The 18,843-nt window shown below is 41.4% G+C and overlaps 1 protein-coding gene across 3 annotated transcripts in view; it reads left to right on the top strand.

Moving 5' to 3' along the window:
• Positions 1–18,843, top strand: part of LOC124144184 (trafficking protein particle complex subunit 11-like) — a 33,064-nt gene that overhangs the window by 7,743 nt on the left and 6,478 nt on the right. For 2 of the 3 annotated variants that reach the window (XM_048387481.1, XM_048387482.1), the window contains exons 11-25: positions 1,010–1,100; positions 1,413–1,492; positions 2,246–2,324; positions 2,765–2,819; positions 3,684–3,829; positions 5,482–5,543; positions 6,791–6,917; positions 8,860–8,932; positions 10,102–10,159; positions 10,935–11,093; positions 12,164–12,345; positions 13,180–13,305; positions 14,409–14,497; positions 17,337–17,428; positions 17,964–18,023. In XM_048387481.1, coding sequence (XP_048243438.1) covers positions 1,010–1,100; positions 1,413–1,492; positions 2,246–2,324; positions 2,765–2,819; positions 3,684–3,829; positions 5,482–5,543; positions 6,791–6,917; positions 8,860–8,932; positions 10,102–10,159; positions 10,935–11,093; positions 12,164–12,345; positions 13,180–13,305; positions 14,409–14,497; positions 17,337–17,428; positions 17,964–18,023 — 1,479 coding nt within the window. The remainder of the gene's footprint in view (positions 1–1,009; positions 1,101–1,412; positions 1,493–2,245; positions 2,325–2,764; positions 2,820–3,683; positions 3,830–5,481; positions 5,544–6,790; positions 6,918–8,859; positions 8,933–10,101; positions 10,160–10,934; positions 11,094–12,163; positions 12,346–13,179; positions 13,306–14,408; positions 14,498–17,336; positions 17,429–17,963; positions 18,024–18,843) is intronic. The other variant, XM_048387483.1, reaches the window with a different exon arrangement.

The following is an 18,843-nucleotide window of genomic DNA, read 5'->3' as shown; positions in this document are numbered from 1 at the left end:
ATTTCAGGTGTATGACAGTGGTCTGGACCAGACAATCCAGTGATTGACATCATGAGCATCTATCCACGCCATTGGTATATGATGACATGCATCAACCAAATCAGCAAGCCCAATTCTGTTAGTCACTTTTTACAACAAGCATGGGTTGCTGAAGACCAGTACTAACCTGGATGTTCACAGATAAAATTGTGAAATAAGCAATATTACATGTTACAATGTGTAACCTGGTTGATTGCCTGTTAAGGTACCCCAATGGCTTGGCTTGTTGCTCATGTTGATCATGTGCTGACTTGTCTGACTCGCGGATTCGAATAATGACATAACTGGAACAAAGCTGACTGTGGCATTAAACAACAAAACAAAACAAAACACTCACTCACACTCACTCACTCACTCACTCACTCACTCACTCTAACACTCTAACACTCTAACACTCTAACTCACTCACTCACTCACTCATCCACCCACTCACTCACTCACCCACCCACTCACTCTAACACTCACTCACTCTAACACTCACTCACTCACTCACTCACTCTAACACTCTAACACTCTAACACTCTAACACTCTAATATGACAGTGCCATTTCCATCAACATGATCAATACAAACATTTACCGTTACATTAATTCATTGTTCACTACCAATTACTACCTGTCGAGATCCGGGTTAGATTGGGTCTTAAGCAACCCATGCTTGTTGTAAGAGGCGACTGACACGATCGGGGGGTCAGGCTCGCTGACTTGGTTGATGCTTGTCATCATATCCCAATTGTGTAGGCCGATGCTCATGATATCAGTCACTAGATTGTCTGGTCCAGATTCAATTATTTACAGACTTCCGTCATATAGCTGGAATATTGCTGAGTGCGGCGTTAAACAAGAAAACAAACCAATTACTGGTAAACCCCATGGCACCCCTTCCTCTTTGTAGTCTCCATAACAACAGTCACTACTGGCCTGTGATGAAGAGGAGCACGTCCTAATGTTAACATATGTATGTATTTCAGCCAAGCAGTGAGCCACCCACGCCAGACCCGTTCCAAAACGTGTCTCGGCTGGAATACTACGGCCAGCGACCCTGGAGACAAGGCCATCAGAGTAAGAACAGTGTTGTCTTATATCGGCTTTACCTGTGTGTTGTACTAGTACCCGCAGTGGTACATATTACACTGCTTCCTAAACCCCAGAAAACTTACCTATTAATTATATACAGATTATATACAACAGTTGTCTGCATGACAGTATTGAGCAGTCTGTGACTTTAGCCACTAGTCCAAAGCCAGAGTCACATAAAATGTCTTTTGGTATTATGCTTTGCTTATAACAGTCCATACTTTAAAACTAAGATCTAGTGAAAATAATGTAAAGTTTTGGGCACAGACTGATTTAGATGTGTGACTGACTTTTCAGGTATTGACCCCCCTGATGCCCAGAAGGAGAAGGAAGGGATTACAGGCTTGCAGTGTCTGGAGAAGCAAGTCGACCACTCTGTGAGTTCAAGTTACAATATGCCCTATATACACTCTCGCATGTATGGGCGTGAAATGAGGGCTGCACCAACTGACAGTACTAATACACATGGCTCTCAGCAAACCATTTTTGAATGAAGTCAGGATCAGCAGTTCTGCTCCATTGGAATTCTTGGGATGTTCATTTGTTGTTGGGGTAGCCTAGTGGCTAAAGCGTTTGCTCGTCAACCTGAAGACCGAGGTTTGATTCCCCACAATGGTACAATATGTTAATAAGCCTGGTGTCCCCTGCAGAGATATTGCTGGAATATTGCTAAAAGCGACATAAAACCCTACTCACCAACTCATTTGTATTTGCGCTTGTAAGGCACCACAACCCAAGTTGCAGAGTTGTCTCCCTTAACTGCCAGGATCTGCTGTTTGTGGGTTCTGATTCCAGAATTGCCTGTATAAGAATCCTTGGTTTGTTAGAACCATGTTCATGCACATACTTAAATACAGTTAAAAGCACCTACTCTTTGTTTTAGCATGTACTTGAGTGCTACACAAGTTTCAAAACTTATTCTTTGTTTTAGGGTGTTCATAGGAGTCAATATGTTCTGTTTTGTCTTGGACATGTTACGAAAATATATACACCATGTACACCTATTGGGTGTCTTTTCTAATTCAGGTAGTACCTGGCAGTTTGAATGCATGCCAATGTTTCTAACAAATCTGATTTTGATTCACATGAATTGACAGTTATTTTACAATTGAACTGAATCATCATTACAGTGGCTGATAATCCCCCTGTTGAGCAGTGCTGTCAGTCAGTTCAAGAAGTACAAGTCTCCCAGACTGAAGAGGAGTCTGAGTAAGCACCTGAACCTAATCTTTCCTGAATGCTAGTTCGAAAATAACAAGTGCTTTTCAAAGTTAATGTCCACTTTTTCATTCCACGAAACAACGACTTTCCTAAGAGATGTAAGAGTGAGATAGCCTAGTGGTTAAAGCATTGGTTCATCTCACCGAGAACCAGGTTTAAATCCCCACATGAGAACTACCTGGGAAGCCCAGTTCTTGTTTCCCGGTTGTGGAATGGCTGGAATATTGCTGAAAGTGGCCTGGACCATGCTTAACCCTAACTCACTTACTCTTTCAGAATAGATAGATGAGTAACATATTAATCATCTTAATTGATAAAGTACACTTTTAATGTAAATATTAGAAATATGCACATTATTATGTTTATCACCAATTTATGTCATTAAGTTTCGTTAATCTGTAGAACAAATTGCGTGTCCATTTTTCCAGTGGTCCAAATGGGAGAGGAGTACTTCCACGCCAAAGACTACAGTAAGGGACTGATGTGAGTTTATTTCCTATATAATCAGGTATACTCCCAGGTATCAGGACTGAGTGTTCTGTGTTTTATCAGGTATAAGCCCAGGTATCAGAACTGAATGTACTGTGTTCTATCAGATATAAGCCCAATTTATCAGAACCAAGTGTAATGTGTTCTATCAGGTATAAGCCCAGGTATCAGAACTGAATGTACTGTGTTCTATCAGATATAAGCCCAATTTATCAGAACCAAGTGTACTGTGTTTTATCAGGTATAAGCCCAGGTATCAGAACTGAATGTACTGTGTTCTATCAGATATAAGCCCAATTTATCAGAACCAAGTGTAATGTGTTCTATCAGGTATAAGCCCAGGTATCAGAACTGAATGTACTGTGTTCTATCAGATATAAGCCCAATTTATCAGAACCAAGTGTACTGTGTTTTATCAGGTATAAGCCCAGGTATCAGAACTGAGTGTTCTGTTTCCTATCAGGTATAAGCCCAGATTTCATAACTAAATGTACTGTGTTCTATCAGGTTTAAGCCCAGGTGTCAAACTAAATGTACTGTGTTCTATCAGCATTGATCAGGTAAAAGCCCAGGTATCAGAACTGAATGTACTGTGTTCTATCAGGTATAAGCCCTGGTATCAGAACTGAATGTACTGTGTTTATCAGGTATAAGCCCAGGTATCAGAACTAAATGTACTTTGTTCTATCATGTATAAGCCCAGGTATCAGAACTAAATGTACTGTGTTTATCAGGTATAAGCCCGGGTGTCAGAACTAAGTGTAGGGTGTTATATCTCTTATTGGTTGATTTGATACCTGTAACATCAGTGTGTGGTTTGTGAGAGGTATGAACTAACGATGTCTGTCTGTGACCCAGGCTGCTGAACAAGGTGATGTGGGACTACCGAGTGGAGCGCTGGTGGATTTTGCTCACCTCCATCTTGTCACTGTCTCTCAAGTGTGCCTACCTCACTGCAAGACTCCAGGAATATGTCTCCAACTGTATCGAGCTCATCGGAAAATGTATCCTTCCTACTGTATCAATGAATCGTTAATGCCACAAAGCCAGTTTAGCACCAAGGTGCTGTTGTACAAAACAACCTTAGCGCTACAACTGTCGTAAGTCTATGTTAAGGTATGGGAGTTACGATCACCTTAGTGCTAAGATCATGACTTTTAGTACTCCTAGCACGGACTAGTTTCAGGGATGTATCTTGACCTGTTTGCAGCAACTGTCAAATACAAATTTCCCTTTTTTTTATTCATGTTAATACGGTAATAACTAAGATGACTTGTATTTCACTGATACAGGACCAATAAAGAGGGAGAGGCTTTAATGCATCATTTACATTATTGTATCGTGTATAATGTGAAAATACAATGTGAAAATACCTTTGAAAGTTAGAAAATAAGAATTTGAGAAAATCCCAATTGGAACAAACTAGCATTATTTTCCCAATTTTCTTCCCAAGGATACTTAGTTTGGATTCCAAGATAACACCCTGAGTTGAGTAGTTTTGGAAACAACAGCTTGATATTAATTTATTGGCTGTATTGTATTATTGTATGGTAAATGAATCAGTAAATGCCCCATTATATTACATTTTACCTGCTGATGATGTCTGCTACATTTTGCCACTAACTGTCATGAGTGAGTGAGTGAGTATGGTTTTACGCCACTTTTAGCAATATTCCAGCAATATCACGGTGGGGAACACCAGAAATGGGCTTCACACATTGACCGCCCCCTTACTGTCATGAGAGATATTTAAAAACGGGTACTTCAATTAAAAAAGTTGAAAATCAGTATAATCCTGATAATGTAGAACCCTCATTTTGAATGTGTAAGATGAACTAAATCAAGGTTTTTCATTCTTTATGTCCAAGTTCATGGTGAAACAAATCCCTACCTGGCTTTATGCAAAGATAGCAGCTGTTGGAGTAGAGTAGGATTATCAGTATCTATTATATGAACCTTATGAAGAATATGTAAAGGTGATGCAGTGCAAGAACAGCAGGGGACCAGTCTATTAGCATATGGTACATTATAATGGCTGCAGGGAATTTGATAAGCATGACATATAGTTTGGGCCAATCAGTGTAGGTACACTAAAGTGAAGTTGTGAATGGTGGCATGCTTCAATGAAGGAGGCTGCTTGTGTCTAGCTAAAAGTTCAGCAGAATAAACAAATATAACAAGTAGTCCATTGGTCAGATGCAGAATTTGCACCATTGACAGCAGAGATGGAAAATAGCACTTGCCTGTAGGTCCAAGGCTAGTAGAAATTACCTTGGGCTAATAAAATTATGATTGTACTCGCTCGTTGGACCGAGGTTTTTTTACACATGCTGTAAATTAGATATCGTCCTCTTGATTCCCCCCGTCAAATGGTCACACTAGATATTGGCACAACCTTAAGATAACGACTGAAATTTAAAGCCCTGTGTCCTTGTTTGGTTTTTGAGTTAATTTCCATCCCTGGATAAAAGTTGTTGCTTGTCATCATTTTCACAGTTGATGTTGGTGTTAACATATTACATTATATGGACTATCACTAACTGGACCATAAATACTTTTGCTAGACTCAGGCCATGGACTTAAGGTTAAAATCGCAGACTGCTTGATTCTGTATGACATGTATCAAATCTAATGATGACTTCTTTAACAAGGGCAGATTGTCTGTGCAGCCCTGAGGAGAAGACTCGAATTCAGATGAACCTGATCCGAGTCATGTCTGTAAGTTATTTGCTTAAGTCCTGACCGGAGACATGGTATAAATATGCTAAACACTTGATGAGTCTATACATCGTAGCTTCTTAACCAGGAAATAGCCACAAGCGGCTTGACTCCTTTTTCGACACATACTTTAGAACCTTAAATGGAAATAAGGGCATTATCTTTGAGCGGCATTTACAAGATGGATATGTAACTGATGTCCACAAGGTAAAAAAAATATGGATCATTGCATGATCAGATTGTTGATTACAAATGTAGCGTTGATTACAAATGTAGCGATGTGTCAAGGAGATTAGAACACTGTTATCAAGCTTGTACGTACATGTGTATACTGGCTGTCAGGTTGCCCAAAAGAAGTGCCAAGATACCTGGTGCTGTCTTCTTTTATAAGAGGGTGTCAACCCCCTTTTGATACACTGGATCCAATCCCTGTTACCATATTTGACATATTAAGCGCCCAGGGAACTCTCAAAATTAGAAATAGGGGGCTCTTATTTGAATATTATTTTAGTGAACAAAACAGAGTTGAAAGATAAATATCGTAGTTTATGCTGACAGCCTGAAATGTTTATGTACGACAGATGTATTTTTCCAGAATTAATTAACTGTGCACATAACACACGAGTGCGTATTATGCGTGAATAAATAAGTGTTGTGTACATTGATCAATCGGAAGGGGTGCTAATTGGGATCGTTCACTAGCCAATATATTAGCAAATATCGCCGTGGGGGCTTATTAGAGCAGGGCGCTTAATACGTCGAATACGGTTAGTGGTATTCCAGATGATGCAGTGCAGTACACTACTACACTGTATGCCATGAAATCTTTAACAGGTACGCGATCATCAATATTTATATGTTGAAATTTATTTTCGTCCTTTTTTCTTGCAAAGAGTGACAAATCGATAAATTACTTAGCTCAAAGCTTATGAGCATGCATGGTCATGCATTCTATGTGAAACGCCCAGCCTAATGTACACCAGCTGTGTTCCCTGATATGACTCAAGACTACTTACATTGGAAATACTGTCATATAGTCAAAGTGATCAGGGCCCCGTTCCACAATGCGATCTTAGCGCTAAGACTGTCGTAAGTCTATGTTAAAGTATGGGAGTTACGATTGTCTTACGGCTACGATCGCTTTGTGGAACGGGACCCAGGCTGATTGTATTGTTGCAGGGAGAAATCATTGCAGTTAATGTAACACTCAGTGTTGTTTGCTTGACCCTTTATTTGTTTCATTCCAGAATGACCTTCCTGAGCCGGAACCTGTTTTAGAGAAGGATGGGTTAGAGGCTGCCCACACGGAGTGGACAGAGGCCATGTTGGAGCCCACGGTCTTCACGGTGGAGATGCAGAGTCTCGTTCCGTTCGGTCAGTTTACAGATGGGGTTTAGTTTCACACGTTGTCAGTAATAAATCAATTAGGCTACGTCCACTAACCATGCCCCAGCTGCTGTTCCCTGATTGGCTAATCACAGAGTGGGCACTGCTTGTGTTGCATCATTGCACTGAACTATAACGCTGATTTCAAATTGTTGTCTACATTTTGTGTGTTTTAAAGGTTAAATAAGCTTCGTTTGTTTGCTTGTTGTTTAATGCCACACTCAGCAATATTCCAGCTGTATGATGGCTGTCTGTCAATTAAGTCTGGACCAGACAATCCAGTGATTGATATGAGCTTTGATCTACACAATTTGGATACAATGACATGCATCAACCAAGTCAGCAAGCCTGACCAACTGATCCTGTCAGTTGCCTCTTACGACAAGCAAAGTCGTCTCTTACGACAAACATGGGTTTGAAGAACTATTCTACCCTGGATCTTCGCGGGTGGATTAAATAAGCAGCCTGTGAAGATATTACTGTTGACTTACTATTTATACGAACTGCCCCTTGGGCTTCAGGTTGGAATACTTCCCTAGCACTCTGTTGCTTGTCCTAGGAGGCTACTACGTTGGTGGTTAGGTTCAGTGACTTGTTAGAAAGCGTGCAATCATACCCCAACAGTGTGGGATGTTACTCATGATATCAACCTCTGGTTTAGCAAACCCAAACACGATTATTATCAGGGTGCCATGATATGGCTGGATTCTTACTGACTGTGGTGTAAAAGTCAACAAACAAAACACATGACTGCAATACTGTGTGAGGGATTTATCTAGATCTGCTCGGAGGCCGATATTCAACTCCATGTCAGCAGCAAATGTCTAAAACAATTCCCAATTTGGAGACCAATGAAGATCCGGGGTACAATAGGTCTTCAGCAGCCCATGCTTGCCATAAAAGGCGACTCTGCCTGTCGTAAAAGGCGACTAACGGGATCGGGTGGTCAGGCTCGCTGTCTTGGTTGATGCATGTCATCGATCCCAATTGTGTGGATTGATGCTCATGATATCAATCACTGGATTGTCTGGTCCAGACTCGATTATTTATAGACCGCCGTCATCTAGCTGGAATATTGCTGAGTGCGGCGTTAAACAACAAACCAACCAACCAACCCAATTTGAAATTACAAATTTCTCACTTCCTGCTGTTAGAGTAATGGCTTGGTCAAGGTGACTTGTATTCCACTGGTAACTGCCAATAAAGAGGAAGATGATTTTATGCTTGGCTATACATTTTTGCATTGAATGCAATATTAACTTCTAATGTAGGAAAATTGGATTTTGAAGAAATATCGCAAATTTGAACAAAAAAACAATGTTTTCTCAGTTTGTCTGCCAAGGGCACCTATTTTGGAATCAAAGATAAATCCTGCATGTGTTTATCTCACTTATAAACAGTGTTTATACCATGTGTTTATATCGTGTCTAAACTGTGTTTATACCATGTGTTTATCTCACATTTATACTGTGTTAAGACCACATCTTTATCTCATGTCTATACTGTGTTTATACCATGTGTTTATATCACATCTGTACTGTTTATATAATGTGTTTATATCACACCTATACTGTGTTTATACCATCTGTTTATCTCATGTTTAAACTGTGGGGGGCACAGGTGGCACACTCGTCTAAGGCGCTGCGATTTGCTGTGCAGAGTTGCGTCCCTTGGGCACGCCAGTAACCTATGATCTAAGCCCGGTTCGCCCCGATTATGTTTCTAGGTTTGTCAGCAGCATACCCATGCTCGTGGGTTTCACCGAAGTGGTAAAGGTCTGAGACCTGCATCACTTTGGGCTTTCCTCCCACATTAAGCTCATACGCTGTGATATGACTGGAATACTGTTAAAAGCGTCTGTAAACCCAACTCACTCACTCTAAACTGTGTTTATACCTTGTGTTTATCTCACGTCATACTGTATTTCTAGTGGAGTGCAAGGCCAGGTTCCTCGGGGAGACAGTGTCTGCTGACAATGAGATCACTCTGGAGGTCTGTCTCAGGTGAGATCCATCACGTTACTCTGTGCCATGATATGAATATCGTACTATGAGGCTGTGTCCCGTTACAATGTGGTACATATATACATAAGGGTGGCATGTAAATTGTATGAAATTAATATTTTCTTTATTGTGAAATTAATTCACTCAAAACTACTTCATGTGTTTTGGTTGGGCTTCTGGTCACTGCCTTTCTAGAAGGAATATGTCTCCTAGCATGGAGTTTTAATGTGCTGGATCGTGGATCGTGACCCCGCAGCCATAACGTGTATGTGGGACCGTCTACCATCATTCGTTAGAAGTATATGTTGAGATTACTGTACATAATATTGTTTTATTTAAGAAATAAAGGACTTGTTGTCCGACATTGCAGAGGTCGGATTCTATTTAGGGAGACATCATTATTTAAATATGGGTACATTTTTTTAAAGCTTCTACAATTCATTATTATTTATGAGGGGAAAAGCCCCTCATGGTTTATTCTCCCTGTCTTTTTTCCGTATATGAGATATCAACATTTTGTACAGCCTTTATAAGGATGTCAATAGCTTTAAAAACATTTACCCGTAGTCAAAAAATGATGTCTCCCTAAATAGAATCCGACCTCTGCAATGTTGGACAACAACATTTTGTGTACAGGGGGTTTAACTTCTCACACTTTTCACGTTTATTATTTGCACCTTTTCTTCCAATACTGATTGTCATATCTCTCCCACTTTTGGGTGCGATCGTTCGGCCATTGCGTTCATCTGTGCTGTCCAGCCACCTCTATGGGGAACAACTCACTAGACACTTCCCTTTAAAAAACAATGTGGTCCAATTTATGACGTAATCAAGTTTCGAGCGCATGTTGGAATCTCCAGATATGATGTCATAGAAGAACAATGTTTTATCGTGAAATAAACCATGCTTCATTCTTCATTGTTCTTTGCGATTTATTCCGTAGCTATCTTATATTGATAAATATCACTCGAGATGTTTTTGTACAAGTTGCAGAAATCCTTATTCCCTTGACAGGCAGCCACGCAGTCTTTTGTATGCGTTAGATCCTCTATTGCTTACTATCAAAGTGTATTGTTCCAGAATTAGAAAAATACCTGGCCAAAGCTGAAGGGATATGATGTTTGTGGACGAGGTGGTGTAAGTGAAATTGATGTTGGTTTGTTTTTCAGAGTCAGCTGTCCCTTCCCAGTTCGCTTTTCCAAGCTGTCGATTCTCTTCAACAACCAGGTAACTACATCCACATCCACATTTGTTGTTCTTTCAACCCGAGGGGCGAAGGGGCCCCAGTCTCTAAGGCGCCACAATTCGCTGTGAAGAGTTGCCTCCCTTGGACACGCCAGACACTTAGGATGCTGGATTTGTCAGCACTATACCCGTGCTGGTGGATCTCTAAAGTCGTAAAACATGAAAGACCTGCATCACTTTAGGTTTTCCTCCCTCATTAAGCAGACACACCTTGATATAAATGGAATACTGTTGAAAGTGGCGGTAAACCCAACTCACTCACTCTTTCAGCCCTGTGAGGATTCTTGGTAAGAATAGTTATCAACCTATTCTTTTTGTAAGAGTCGACTAAATAGAGCAGGCTGCAGGCTCTCTGACATGATTAGTTGCTTGTCATCCTACCCTGATGGCATGGGACTATTTTGGGAAAGTAGACTCTGAAATGTTTGGCATGGACTGAATATGACAAGTCACTATGAGACCCGTGAAGATTCGGGGGTAGAATAGGTCTTCAGCAACCCATGCTTGCCGTAAAAGGCCACTAACGGGATCGGGTGGTCAGGCTCGCTGACTTGGTTGATGCATGTCATCGATCCCAATTGCGTGGATCGATGCTCGTGATATCAATCACTGGATTGTCTGGTCCAGACTCGATTATTTACAGACCGCCGTCATATAGCTGGAATATTGCTGAGTGCGGCGTTAAACAACAAACCAACCAACCAACCAACCACTATGAGTCTGGCAGTAATAGATGAAGCGCTGTTTGTGTCTGCAGGCGTACAATGAACACTGTGAGATGACGGACACGCGGGGGATGAATGCCGCAACTGAGGGGGACAGTGACGGTGGTGACCTCTATCTGGTGCCAGGGAAACTCCGGATCTACAGGTTCACCTTCCTGCCACTGAAGGAAGATGTCAGGAGCCAGATTGAGGTAAACTTGATGGCTCTTGACTTCCTAGGGTGTCTAGTGTTGAGTAGGCTTTGATGATGCAGAACAGTAAACAGATAATTTCCTGGTAGGTTCACAAAGATGGATTTTCTAAACCAATGCTCAAGCTAATGCAGTCTCATTAAAATCAGATATGTTACTCCGTCATGATAATCCTGCTTGAAGATCCGACGCCACCGCAGGTCGTGTCAGTTGAACCCTGTGCAAATTTTGACCACCCAATTAAAATGAAGGATGTGAGGGTTCTTGAGCCAAACAGATAGCAGCTTTCAAAACAATTCGGCTATATATATTTTCTGCCTTGATTAGGAGATTTCCATAATAGCTAAAGCCACATAGCCACATAGCCACATACCACAAATATACCCTCCACAGTACATCTTTTTGGGTGTAGATGCCATGTCATTTAGACGACTTGATGTATAAAATATCCACAACAATATGTTAGTGCAGCTTTATGTTTATGCATTTGGAACTCCCTGATTATATTCGTTTTCAAGATAAAGAAAACTGATATGCTTGTCTGAATGTTTTCGTCACTTGTACCAAGAATTTAGAAGCCTTGACACATTAGAAAGTTCACCTGATGTAATCTATGAAGGTGGCCTCAGATCTTCATGCAGAGAGGAGGGGGAACTGGTGGCCCAGTCGTCTAAGGCGCCGCAATTTGCTGTGGAGAGTTGCGTCCCTTAGGCACGCCAGAAACCTATGATTATGGGTTCGAATCCTGGTTCGCCCCGTTTATGTTTCTAGGTTTGTCAGCACCATACCCGTGCTCGTGGGTTTCACCAAAGTGGTAAACGTCTGAGGCCTGCATCACTTCGGGCTTTCCTCCCACATTAAGCTGACATGCTGTGATATAACTGGTATACTGTTAAAAGCAGCGTTAAACCCAACTCACTCACCCACTCTTGCAGAGAGGTATTGTATAGTGAAACGGGAATTTAGAAAATCATAGAAATAATCTCATTATGAAAGTGAAATTCCCTTAGCAATATGCTTTGTTGTTAAGGACTCGATTTGATTATGATTATATCAATTATTTCCGGTAGATATCATCAGTTGCCGTGGAGATGGGATCAGAAAGAGGCTGCTGTGCTGTGTTGCGGTGGCTTGGTGGTGGCGGTGATGTCATTTCCACCCCGCTGTGTGCCCAGGCCAACATGTCGCGGCGCCAGCACCCGTCCAGCGGGAAGGTGCTGTGGGAGGAGTTCTCCGTCAGCCATGTTATCAGGTGACCACATCTTTGTTGTATTTATATCATGCTTTGTCAAGAGTCACAACACTTGCAGTCGAATCCTGTTGTCTCAAAGTCATGGGGACCAGATAAATAGTTCAATTTATCTGGGGTGCGTCACATTCTATTCGACCTTATTACCATCTGAGGTGGAGAAGCATCTGGGTCCACTTGCACAAAGTTATCTGAGCTAAGATGATCGTAACTCCCATACTTTAACATGGGCTTACGATAATCTTAGTGCTAAGGTCGCTTTGTGCAAGTGGGCCCAAATCCATATGCTGGTTAAGCCAGGTCCTTTACTAGATTGCTAAGTCATGTTGCTTTTGTGTTTCAGGCCATATCATGTTTTGGTCATTATCATAATTATATTTGCTGTAAGTTTTATCTTGTGCTCAGTTGTGTTTTTCGAAAATATTAAGTTTGACTTATCAGGGAAAGTTTTAACTTATTTTTGGGGACTATAAATTGAGTTCAAAACAAATGGGAATCGAAGAAATCTATCTTGTGTTAAATATGGTAACATGAAGTGCGAACAGTTCAACTGTGATGTGACAAGCAAGTGACATCAAACATAATAACATTGGTTTTACGAAGATTATGAAACTTTCGTAAGTATATCAAGTAATCAGGCAAGTGAAGAAATAAAAATGAGAAAATATTTCATTGTTCGGATTAACAATGTTTGGTTTTGAAGATGTAATAAAATGAGTAATTGACATGAAATTTTCAGTCAGGAATAAAAAAGTCTTTGAACAGTGTTATCTAGCATAATGGGGTGAGCACTGTATGGAGCTGTGTGTGTACAATCTTCCATGTGTCCCCCCTCAGAGTGGTCCCCCGGGAGGCCAAGTTGGACCTGCAGGTGGAACACAAGCCTCCCAGCCTCCTCAATGAGTTCTACAAGTTCAATGTTACCATCACAAACAAGGAAACGGAGACTATCTCCGACGTCAGGTAATTGAAGTCTTAAGTACTGTGTGATTGAGTTGAATTATCTCTTCCAATATGTGCATGTTAGTTTTATGAATAAGTCTTCATTCCACTTGAACTGGATATGAACTTGAACCATCCAAGTCTGCTTTATTGAGATGCAGCAGTTGGACCTGACATGAAGACAGAATGAACTTTTAGATTTCAAATTTCTTATTTTTTGGTCAATTAAATCATAAGTCACTAACACATGAAGATCCGGGTTAGAATTGGCCTTCAGCAACCCAGCTTGTTGTAAGAGGTGACTAACGGGATCGGATGGTCAGGCTTGCTGACTTGGTTGATGCATGTCATCGTATCCCAGTTGCTTGGAATGATGCTCATGATGTCAATCACTGGATTGTCTGTTCCAAACTCGATTATTTACAGGCCACCAGACAAACAAACAAAGATGCCACTCGACTGTGTAGCTTGCATTCAGTCAAGACCACCTCCAGTGTTCTATCCCTGGCCGCGCCGACCGCCTCCGTGGTCAAGTGGTAGAGCGTCCGCCCGGAGAACGGAAGGTCCTGGGTTCGATCCCCGGCCGTGTCATACCAAAAGACGTTAAAAGATTGTACTTGTTGTTACCCTGTCTGGCGCTCGGCATTAAGGGGCTAAAACAAGGACTGGTTGGCTCAGAGTCAGTATACTGTGTCTGAGTGGGGTATTCATGTTAAACTGCGGCATGGTATCTCAGTGGACTAGCACTATAAATCGGCATCAGTCCGGACTAGTACAAGCAGCCACACACACACACACACACACATGCATGCACGTCGCTATATAAGTGCAATCATCTTGGACGCGACGTTAAATTCCAATTCACCTCACCTCACCTGGCCGTGCCGTACCAAAAGACTTTAAAAGATGGTATTTGTTGTTACCCTGCCTGGCGCTCGGCATTAAGGGTCTAAAACAAGGACTGGTCAGCTTGGAGTTAGTGTACTGTGTCTGAGTGGGGTATTCATGTAACACACACATGTAAATAACCTTAACGCGATGTTAAGCCCCATTTCACCTCACCTCCATTCAGTCAGCTTCTAGTCTTCATCGTGTTGATGTTGAAGGCTACCTACCTGTTTCAGATTGTCAGCAGGTGTGCATGAGGCACAAGAAAGTGCACAGCACGAAAAAACAAGTAAGCTTGAAACTAAACCAGAACTGTCACCAACAGGTATGATTACTGGACATCGGTAGCACAGTCTGCATGTCTGGCGTATCCTAGAGTAGCGGTTGTATCTCTGTCTGTCTGTGCCCTCTACAGACTCTACACTGCACTGTGGTGATATGGCATCCAGGCATAGTGGGGAGACTATCATGTGTCTGTGTGTAGGATATGTGTGTTATATCCAGGTAGTGGTTAATAGGGAGATATGTCATGTGTCTGTGTGTAGGATATGTGTGTTATATCCAGGTAGTGGGGTAACAGGGAGATATGTCATGTGTCTGTGTGTAGGATATGTGTGTTATATCCAGGTAGTGGGGTAAAAGGGAGATATGTCATGTGTCTGTGTGTAGGATATGTGTGTTATATCCAGGTAGTGGTTAATAGGGAGATATGTCATGTGTCTGTGTGTAGGATATGTGTGTTATATCCAGGTAGTGGGGTAACAGGGAGATATGTCGTGTGTGTGTGTAGGATATGCGTGTTATATCCAGGTAGTGGGGTAACAGGGAGATATGTCATGTGTGTGTGTAGGATATGTGTGTTATATCCAGGTAGTAGGGTAACAGGGAGATATGTCATGTGTGTGTGTAGGATATGTGTGTTATATCCAGGTAGTGGGGTAACAGGGAGATATGTCATGTGTCTGTGTGTAGGATATGTGTGTTATGTCCAGGTAGTCGGGTAACAGGGAGATATGTCATGTGTCTGTGTGTAGGATATGTGTGTTATATCCAGGTAGTGGGGTAACAGGGAGATATGTCGTGTGTGTGTGTAGGATATGTGTGTTATATCCAGGTAGTGGGGTAACAGGGAGATATGTCATGTGTGTGTGTAGGATATGTGTGTTATATCCAGGTAGTGGGGTAACAGGGAGATATGTCATGTGTCTGTGTGTAGGATATGTGTGTTATATCCAGGTAGTGGTTAATAGGGAGATATGTCATGTGTCTGTGTGTAGGATATGTGTGTTATGTCCAGGTAGTGGGCAAACAGGGAAATATGTTATGTGTGTGTGTAGGATATGTGTGTTATATCCAGGTACTGGGGTAATAGGGAGATATGTCATGTGTCTGTGTGTAGGATATGTGTGTTATATCCAGGTACTGGGGTAATAGGGAGATATGTCATGTGTCTGTGTGTGTGTGTAAATATGTGTGTTATATCCAGGTACTGGGGTAATAGGCAGATCTGTATGTGAGTGAGTGAGTGAGAGAGAGTATGTATATATGTATATCCCGATACTGGGATATAAAGGGGAGATGTGTCGGTATGTGATGCAGGTGTATATCTGTGATTGTTGAAACAAACTTGGTCATCATTTGGTGACATTTTTGCATCATTCAGAAATTTAAAAATGTATGGGGTAGAGCTACTGAGTTTGGCAACTTGAGATTACTGATGCAATTTGCCATGTGGATAGTGCCTCTGAGCTTCATCAAAAGTTGAGGAGATCATTGCACAGTTCGTGTATAACACTTTCATTGTCTCATCACAAATATAATCTTCTCACAACCACGGGTAACATCATTGCGTACTGTGTATATATCCCCATCACAGTTTATACATCACCTGCTTTTTAGCAACATGATTCATTTTTCATATTTTGTTGTAACTTTGTTGTATACCTGTCTATAGATTAAGTCTGATTATTTCATCTGGAGATGTAATATTAAAGTTGTATTTATCATGATTATCTTATCACATTTTGTAGACTTATTTTGTAAACTTTATTCATTTGGTTATATCACATACCTTTAGTCATGGTAAGATGAGTAAAAAATTCCTGTACAATGAATATCATTTAGTTTTATGTTTTTTACCTACCGACCAAATGTTTCGCCATCCAAATTTGTAAACCAACTGTATAGAGTGAAATCAAGGTGTGAATAAGTAACTTTTAGTAACCTGAAGTACTGCTTGTTGTACATTCAAGACAAATGTTATGCCTGTTTAACATTGTCATGATGTGAATATGCAGCCCATACTGAGATATACCTCATGCTAGTTAATCGATATCACGAATGAGCAAATATTCAATCACTGCACAAACCTGGATAGTGTAGATTCCATAGAGCTTAATGCACAGTACTAACTCTTATACTTCAAAATATACTTTTAACTCTGAGATATTTTAGAATCCCTGTCAGATATGCTGTTAAATTGTCACCTCATTAACTTGAAATCCTGTGTAACGTCAAGATAATCGGGTTGTCCATGGTTCGAGAGAGCCAGAGTATAGATACTTGTGGATCATAGTGTGGATAATCTGATAAAACCATAAAGTTAACTCAAATTAAACGATACGGCAGGTTACCATGGTTACTGGAGTTTGAGTTAACAAGCTATCAACGTATTAGTTTACAAGTTTACTTTCTTGAAGGTGGCCCATTCATCTAAGGTACTACAGTTTGCTGTCCAGATTTGTACCATAAGTGCGCCAGAATCCTTTGATCATGGGTTTGATTCCCATATTTGCCCTGATTATGTTACTTGGTTTATCAGCACCATGCCCTGTGCTCATGGGTTTCACCAAAGTGATGAATGTGTATGACCTGCATCACTTCTGGATTTTCTCCCAAGCTGACATGCCTTGATATAACTGAAAAAATTGTTCAAAACAGTGTTAAGCCATGCTCACTCACTTACTTAATATTTACATATCATTGTTGCTTCCTTTTTATTTTGTCTTAGAGATGATAAACATTCTTCACAATAAAGTTTTCATCCACATTCTAGGGAAAAATGTGAAAAGATATGAATTCTTGTAGCTTAAGTTGTAATAGATGTTGCAGTGTTGAAAGTCCTGTACAGAAAGTATTGTAAAATAGCACCATGTTTCCTTCAGCTCACATCAGTTTTGACCAGCCGGAATTTGATGGCCGAGTGATGTCGGAGAAGATGGACATCGACCTGGGAACCATGTTGCCAGGACAACAGGTACATATGCTGCACATGCAGAGATACAAGTCCATCAGCTGGGTTGGAAGAAAAGCTGATTTTGATTTGGACACTAATGAATGAACGACAGAGCAGATTCGGTACATCAGAAACTGGGGTCGGGTAGCCTAGTGGCTAAAGCGTTCGCTCGTCACGCCTAAGACCCAGGTTCGATTCCCGACATGGGTACAATTTGTGAAGCCCACTTCTGGTGTCCCCCGCCGTGATATTGCTGGCATATTGCTAAAAGCACTCACTCACTCACTCCAGAAACTATTTAAGTTACTGGATTGATGCTCATAATGTTAATCACTGGAATGTCTGGTCCAGACTTGACCATTTTGACCACCATCGTATAGTTGGAATATTTCTGAATGCGATGTTTAGTGTGAGCGAGTGTTGAGGTAGGGGGCTCTGCTTGTTGTTCAAGTCATTGTCACAAGGTTGAGAGGTGTCCTTACCATGCTTACAATCGCTACAACCATATATGGGATGTGTTGGAATGTATTCCGGCAGGTGTTACTACATGTTTCAGATTCTGAGGACATTCTACCTGAAAAGTTTGCAGTCAGGCAACAGAACAGTATTTACTAAGGTGAGTTTTCACCACACTGCAGTATTTCTCACGCTGTAGCAATGTTTGTTATGTCCAGGTAGTCGGGTAACAGGGAGATATGTCATGTGTCTGTGTCGACATCGAGGTGGAACACCGGAGTGACAGAATCAGCTGTGTGTGTGACTGTATAGAGTCTGTGACTGACTGTGTGACTGTAGAGTGTCTGTGACTGACTGTGTGACTGTAGAGCGTCTGTGACTGACTGTGTGACTGTAGAGCGTCTGTGACTGTAGTGTCTGTGACTGACTGTGTGACTGTATTGTGTCTGTGACTGACTGTGTGACTGCAGTGTCTGTTTGTTCCAGGTGCGGTACAACATCGAGGTGGAACACCGGAGTGACAGAATCAGCTGTGTGTGTGACTGTATAGAGTCTGTGACTGACTGTGTGAATGTAGAGTGTCTGTGACTGACTGTGTGACTGTAGAGTGTCTGTGACTGACTGTGTGACTGTATAGAGTCTGTGACTGACTGTGTGACTGTAGAGTGTCTGTGACTGACTGTGTGACTGTAGAGTGTCTGTGACTGACTGTATAGTTTCTGTGTCTGACTGTGTGACTGCAGTGTCTGTTTGTTCCAGGTGCGGTACAACATCGAGGTGGAACACCGGAGTGACAGAATCAGCTGTGTGTGTGACTGTATAGAGTCTGTGACTGACTGTGTGAATGTATAGTTTCTGTGTCTGACTGTGTGACTGTAGAGTGTCTGTGACTGACTGTGTGACTGTATAGAGTCTGTGACTGACTGTGTGACTGTAGAGTGTCTGTGACTGACTGTGTGACTGTAGAGTGTCTGTGACTG

This window comes from Haliotis rufescens, unplaced genomic scaffold (assembly GCF_023055435.1).
Source record: "Haliotis rufescens isolate VD_foot unplaced genomic scaffold, xgHalRufe1.0.p SCAF_7, whole genome shotgun sequence".
Lineage (NCBI taxonomy): Eukaryota > Metazoa > Mollusca > Gastropoda > Lepetellida > Haliotidae > Haliotis > Haliotis rufescens.
This window is presented reverse-complemented; position numbering and strand designations above follow the sequence as displayed.